Below are 7,745 nucleotides of genomic sequence, written 5' to 3' on the forward strand. Positions count from 1 at the left end.
GACTTAGCAGGGGGCGTAAATTCGGGGATGGATCTTTGTAGGCAAGAGTGCATTTTTTTTTCAAAGATTGCGACGAAAATTTTGGCAAAAAATAAAGATTCATCAATCGCGAAGTTTGACAGGTCAGTTTAAAGCCAACAATTCGGGTGCTTCAAGCTGGAGTATTGTTAGGTGTTACTGTGAATTTAAAAAAAATATCGGGCAGATTTCGAGATTTTTTTTAATATAAAAGTATTGCTTCCATATAACTTGCATGAAAAATAGAAATTTGATTTCCAAGATAAGTGAATCTAGCGGAATATGATAGATGTCTAAATAAAATCTAAAATAGACGTACCCCGCTGGACAGGGTATGGTTTTTGACCTCTCTGTCCTGAACAGGGTATATAATTCAGGCCTCTCTGTCCTAAACAGGGTATATCTTTCAGGCCTCTCTGACCTGAACAGGGTACATAATTTAAAGCAAGGCTGTCCTAAACAGGTTACCGATTTTATTACTTTGCTTGCTGTCACGTGCAAACTGGGTGCTTGGTTCTGCGATCGATTTTGCGATAAAAGACTGCCGCGAAAAAGCATTGTCCTGAAGGGATATTGTTGCGCGTCACGTGTGTCTCAAGTTCCCTTCACAGAATCACAAGCTGGGAGGTCAAAGTCAAAATTTAATTGTACCGGAGCTCTTGAAACATATACCCCACCTAGGTTACCTTTTACGCATAAGGCCTAGACTTAGTAATTGGAGTTTTAGGCTTGAAGAAACGTGTCTTAAGTATGTGTTTTTACTCAATAAAGAAGTTATAAATCAATTAAGTTTGTCCGTTTTTTTGTCCTAAACAGGGTCCTAAAATCAAGGGTGTTGTCCTAAACACGGGAATGTTTTTTTAGAATTTTTGTCTTAAACAGGGTAAGGTTTTAAAAACCCCAGCAGCACCCCCATACCCAAACCTAGGTTGAGTACGCCCCCCGTGGGGGGGGGGGGGGGGGGGGGTTACAATACGTAAGTATATGATGGTGTCTTTACTTTTCCCTTAGCAAAAAGCTAGATCAGCCCCCGACTCGTACCTTTTCTTGTTCTCCCTCGCGGTACACTTTCCAGGTGGATAGATCGGTGCTGTAGCCAATCTTGTAGCTCTTCGTCCACCTATCAGGCCAATTCGGGTTTCCTTGAGTGGCCACCTTGGTGACTGTTGTCACACGCCCCAGGTCGATTTGGAGGTACTCTCCAGGGTTCTGAGTTGCTGACGCCCAGACGCTTGCGCGATTAAGGCGGCCATGTTTAGGCGGTAGTGTATTCCAATAGCTCGATGCAGTGATTGCAGAGTCACTTATAGCGCCCGATTCCATACCCATAGCGCAATCTGTCAAGCACAAGTACACAGTCATGAATATTGGGAACTATGAAATTTCTTTATACCTATGAGCTTTCCCTTCTAAAAGAAGCAGTTATTGCAGTCGGTGATAAAAATACTGTAATAATTTTACCAATATTTGATAATCGCTCGTGTTAAGTGTTGGAGTCTGTCAATAAATTTTATTTTGTCTTAAAATGAAATTAATGTATCAGCTTCGAACATGCTAGAGCAATGCTGTTACACAGCAAGATGTAATAAAATTTTAATTTTATTTGTAATTGAAAAAATGTGACAGTTGTTACACTTAGCGATATTTTGAATTAAATTACATTTTGCGAATTAACAATGTCAATGCTGATAACGATTGATGGTTTTCTTTACCTGCACAGTTTACACCGTCTCCTGTATACCCAGGTTTACATGTGCATGCGAAAGAGCCAATGGTGTCTGCACATGTAGCGCGGTCCCGGTGACAATTGTTGCTTCCAGAAGAGCATTCATCAATATCTAAGTAAGAACAACAAGCTCGATTGTGTTACCCATAGCGCAATCTCTATTTTTATGAAGCTCCTCACCGCGCTTGCTTCTCTAAAGGCGGATTTAGACAGGACGATTTAGTCGTAGACAACCTGTCTACGACATGTCTTAGCCCTGAATTACACACTACGACTTCCGTAGTCGAGCGTCGCAGCGGAGTTAGGTTGATTTACACTCTACGAGTCGTGTTGTAGAGGTGTTGCATACAACTAAATTGTGCTGTCTAAATTAGCCATTTAAGAAGAAGCAGTTATTGAGCTCGATGATATAGATACTGGGAAATAACTTTACCAATATTTCATAATCGCCTGGGTTAATTGTTGGAGATTTCGTCTTAAACCGAACTCAATATATGAGCTACGAACATGCTATAGAAATGCTATTACACCGCAAAAGGCAATAACTTTCGCGCAAAATGTAATCTTAACGCGAAATGTAATAACTGTCAACGCAAAATGTAATCTTAAAGCGAAATCAACTTTTAGCTTTTAGTCAATAGATAAAGTTCTTACATTATGAGTAATACCTTTGGCTTTGAATATTTTGTTGCAATTCGCGTTGAAAAGTTGTAAATTTTAGCGTTCCTTACTTAAATTACATTTTGCAAAGTAACAATGTCAATGCTGATATCGGTTGATGGTTTTCGTTACCTGCACAGTTTATTCCGTCTCCTGTATACCCAGGTTTACATGTGCATGCGAAGGACCCAATGGTGTTTGCACAAGAAGCGTCCTGGTGACAATTGTTGCTTCCAGAAGAGCATTCATCAATATCTAAGAAAGAAACACAAGCTAAATTATGATTGTGTTACCCATAGCGCAATCAGTCAAGCACAAGCACAAAGTCAAGAATATTTCGAACTATGAAATTTCGCTATACCTATGAAGCTCCGCATCGCGCTTCTAGCAGGAGCAGTTCTTGCAGTAATATATGGGTAATAAGTTTATCAATATCTTATAATCGCAAGTGATAATTGGTGGAGTCTGTCGATCAAACCTATATCGTCTGAAACTGTACTTAATGTATGAGTTTCGAACATGCTATAGTAATTCAAAGATCCAACGCGCGCACGAATATCCAATCAGTAATCAGCAAATAGAAGCCAGCGAAGTGCAACCCACAAATTGTAGAACATGTCGGATGAGGTCAGTGAGTCCTGCCGGAATTTATCTAAAATAAATATTTTTATAGGGGTTTTCCTGTGACTTGGGAAATAAAACACGGTCACATAACATGAAGGAAACTCGTCTTGTTTTTGGTGAAAATCTTGTCGTCGAGAAGCATAGAAATAGAAAACTACGAGTTTTGATTGTTTAATAAAAACGGCACAAATCCTGCTCAAAATACGAAAACTTGGGAATGATAAAATATAGCGGTGCTCTCTTCGGTAGGTACTATGTTTTTATGTGTTTTCAAAGCTATTTTTGTCTACTTGCAGTGATTTTGTTGCGGGGAAGTAGAAGAGAAAGCCGAATTCGCTGTTTACGCTTTCATTATAAACTACAAGTTTTATCACCAAACGTCAAGATTTACAGCAAAAATACCAACGACAGTCTCATTCTTATATATAACTGAAGTAACCTATGATAATATCAAACACAAGTTTAATGGTGGAATATACACTGCTCTTGTATGTGGTTTGTTTGCCTTTTTGTTTTTCGTTTCTAGGTAGTAGATTTTACGTGTTTTTCTTCAAACTGTAATCTTAACGCAAAATGTAAAAATTTTCACGCAAAATGTAATCTTAAAACAAAGTGTAATGAATTTCACTTTAAAATGTAATCTATACGCGAAATGTTATAACTTTCAGGGAAAATGTACTTCTAACACAAAATGTAATAACTTTTCAACGCAAAATGTAATCATACACGAAAGGCAACAACCTTAAACGCTAAATGTGACAAAACTAAAATATTCTTTTGACTGAAAGAAAAGTAAACTAGTTTACTTTTAGCTTTTAGTCAATAGATTAACTTATTACATCATGCGTAATACCTTTGGCGTTAAATATTTTGTTGCACTTCGCGTTGAACAGTTGAAACTTTTAGCGTTCTTTACTTAAATTACATTTTGCGAATGAACAGTATTATTATTACTAATATCGGTTGGTGGTTCATTACCTTCGCAGCTTACTCCGTTTCCTGTATATCCAGGTTTACATGTGCATGCGAAAGAGCCAATTGTGTTTGCACAAGTAGCGTCCTGGTGACAATTGTAATGTCCAGGATAACACTCATCAACATCTACGAAAGAAGCACAAAAATAGCTTTAATGATGTTCTATATATTCTATAATCTCTGAATAAGGCTTTTACCTGTTTCACATGCGGAACCGATGTATCCCTGTGGACACTCACATCTGTATCTTGGATTCCCCTTTAACTCAACGCAGGTCATGTTGGCCGAGGGACAAGGATTTGGAACGCAAACCTCCTAAGAAAAAGAAAAAAACCCACAGCATTTCTACTAGCCTTAGCCTAGCTATCGTATAAATGTGGTGACTCCAGAATAAACTTCGTAGACTTAGCATAGATGCAGCGTCAACGGTGGGGCGTTTTAATATACAGATAATCAATTAATCAAATTTAAGCAGATCGTAAACTGTGCCTTTATTAGGACGGTTTGCAATGAAGCGCCTACCCTATTCAGACTGGGCTATTTTGAGCTGTCTGTAACTAGGGGGGGGGGGGGGCTAACAGGGCCCCCTCCGTTTTTCGTGAACTGCTTAGGCTATGACCATCAAACTTACAGACAATAATCGCCACCGTGCAAGGAATCGCAACGCCTTATTTTGGGTGTGGTCGAATCAATTATGACGTAAAAATGAGGTAACAAATCGGTGTTTAGATATTCTTTCAAATTTTGCCTAAATTATAAAATATCGGTTTGAAATCATTTTGCATCATTCAGATATGTCAAAATCAACCTTTTAACGGTTTTAAAATGCAAAAAAGCCATGAAAACATTTGTTGTCATTTTTTGGTAAGAATTTCCGGGTCCGCCATCTTGGATCCTTATGATTTTTGCGAAATAAAAAACGATTTGCATGCATGTATTACTGCTCATAGTAATGATAGATGCACAACATTAGCTTTTAAAGTGTCATCTTGTAAATCTTGTGACATTTTTTACAACAGCTTTGAAAGTGCTAAATTTATCCACCCCTCCCCCCAGATATCCGAAGTAAAAACATTTTAGCGCTGTTGTGAAACTTGTCACTTATTTAAATTTGGAAATCAAAAGAGGCATTTAAATGTGAGAAACAGGACCAAAATATGAAAAATTCACTACTTTTTAGTTTTTGAAAAACTGTGTGAATAAAAGGTTGCCATGGTAACATGGAGCGTCTCCTAAGCATGTCAATGGCATCAAAAAACGTCCGCAGATAGTTTTTAGGAAAAGTCGCCAAGTTCAAGCTACTCAGCTGCCATAGTTCAGAAGTTATAGCAATTTTCCCGGAGGGGGGGAAGGGGGGCTTAAAGAGCCCCCCCCCTCCCATCCCCCCCAAAGTCTGGATAAGGTTAAAATGAAGTTGTAGTTAAAGGGTTAAAAAATTAAGGCATTGCTTATCTAGTGCCAGCTTTTGCCTCAAATGGATTTGTATCAAAGGGCCAATTAAATACTTTGCTTAAATGGGTAAATGCTTCGCTCCCCCAGAAAATTACGGTAAACATTCCAGAGCTTATAAGTTTCTGTAACAACCACTTTACATCAAGCGCGTATGAGGTTGTTTGGACATACATTGGGGCCGTAGTAGTCGATTCCTGGGAACTTTAGCAGATCTATAGGGAAGGATCCAGCTTTGGCAGACAGCAGTTCACAGCTCCCGAGATTCGCGCCTTTCTTATAGTTCACAGCACGACATGCTTGGTTCACATAGCACTTTACTTGGCAGTTCCACACTGATATATCAGTTATATTCTGAAGGGTGTGGTTAAAGAGGGCGTAGTCCTCTACTGGAGAAGGGAAATGCATGTTGCGGCAGGGGTCTGAAAAAGGATTGGCAAAGTGAGTAAAAGCGCAAACCATTTCTCGCGTGATATCTACTGTAAGGCTCTTCCTAAAAGTGCCTCCCTACATCCCTTTAAAAGCCAAATTCTTCAATAAGCCTTCTCATTAAGAGTCTTAAGCATAACAAAATAAGCGTAAGACTCTCTAAGTGCTTTGATCTCCATGGTTCAAATGTTAAAAGATGGGTCGTAGCCACTGTAAATGTATGAGACATTATTTAAATTACAGAAGAAAATGCCTTGAAAGGGCCTTTTGGACACCCTCCTGTTAAAAATCCTGGCTACGCCGCTGGTATTGTTGTTAATGTAGGGACAAATTTACATACTACTAGCTTATATCATCTGAGACTTTTGAAGGGCTCCAAACCACTTGGCTAAAAAAACTGGAAACTAAGAGATTTTGAAATAAACCATCTATCTCTTACGACGAGACAAAAAAAGAAATTTGGCCAAACGCCATGTCTTTCGGGTGCTTTATTTTCTTTCTTTCATTCGACTTGGAAAGAGTCACATTAATTATTTGTATTCACGTAGCTGAGTGAATCTCATAAATGTTGCAATTGCAAAGAACTTCAAGCCAATAACATAGGCAATTTTATGCTGCCGAAAAAAAGTGATTTCTCAAGCCCCCGAAATATTGAAAAGAAGAAAGCATTATATGCAATTGAAAAATGTGGAATTGATCAAAATACTTGATCTTCGATTTTTTGGTTTGTATGACTTTTCGGTCTTAATAAAAAATACGGATAAATAAATAACAGTTCTTTGGTAAAATGTTTTAGAAAAACTACTTTTTTTCGCAGTATTTATCAAAAAAGTGATTAAAAGTTTCAGATTTTCGTGTTCCATTGGCAAAAAATTTTCATAAAAGTTCCTTTACGCGTTGCTTTGTTTCCCTAGTGGTGTATTCGATAATAAACCACCCAGTGCCCTCTGGGAATTTAAAAAGCAAGACGTTCAGGGCAGAACGTCCACTTTAAATTGAAAAGCCTATAGTCACCATTTAATATAGTCCTTATCTAATTATCGATAATTTGGTCATTTTCTAAAGGATTCGTTTCCTTGTTTTTCGTCTAGAAAAGGTTTGGTGTGGTTACCTTGAGTGTGGCACATTCTTGCCACGAGACCAAGAAGGAGAATCGATATTGGTAAAGTCATATCATTTCTTCTTCGACTTATCTGTGATAGCTTAACCCTGACTTCAATATTGATACACTAAGCAAACTTGTGTCGCTAAACAATAATTGCATATGTGGCTGTTATCAATAATTAATCAGTTGTACAAAGAGGGGTTGTACACAGACAGTTCAATGCAATCACAAAATGGCGCAAAAGGGTTATATTTTGTATGATAATAGATTGGTAAAGTCATATCACTTCTTCTTAGACTTTATCTGTGATAGCTTCTTCCTGACCTCAATATTATTGTTTTGCTCAACAATAATTGTTTATAACGCTTTTATCAATAATTAATCGCTTATTCTAAACATTAACCATAGCTTGAGATGGCTTGAAAGAAATTTATCTTGCTTTATTCTGTTCTAATCATATCCAGATATCAGACAAAATAAATCAATATTTAATCAGACTGAAGTTGTCAGACGGAAGTTAACTGGTGACAATGCGCCTTTAAGTCTTTCAGAATACTTTATGGAGCACGGCAGAATGTGCTCCTATTTAACGCGCGATTGATATTATTACGAAAATCACGGACAAACCAGACGAAATGTTCGTGTATCGAATATTATTTTTAATTTGTTTACCCAATATATCTGTAATAAAGCCAATTTCTTGAAGCTGTTGTCATAGATTGATCTTGTTCCGTTTTAGCTGTGATTAGATAGATAAAT

At 37.7% G+C, this 7,745-nt stretch overlaps 1 protein-coding gene across 1 annotated transcript; it reads right to left on the reverse strand.

Moving 5' to 3' along the window:
* Positions 1–1,501: 1,501 nt before the first annotated feature.
* Positions 1,502–7,126, reverse strand: LOC125570304 (fibrillin-1-like). The gene is made up of 7 exons (XM_048731849.1): positions 6,993–7,126; positions 5,627–5,874; positions 4,201–4,318; positions 4,007–4,129; positions 2,537–2,659; positions 1,731–1,856; positions 1,502–1,515 (listed from the first exon to the last, which is right to left on the reverse strand). Exons 1-7 carry the CDS (start codon positions 7,051–7,053, stop codon positions 1,502–1,504), a joined length of 813 nt encoding a protein of 270 aa, XP_048587806.1. The 5' UTR covers positions 7,054–7,126.
* Between the last annotated feature and the right edge of the window lie 619 nt (positions 7,127–7,745).

This window comes from Nematostella vectensis, chromosome 8, assembly GCF_932526225.1.
Source record: "Nematostella vectensis chromosome 8, jaNemVect1.1, whole genome shotgun sequence".
NCBI classification, from domain to species: domain Eukaryota; kingdom Metazoa; phylum Cnidaria; class Anthozoa; order Actiniaria; family Edwardsiidae; genus Nematostella; species Nematostella vectensis.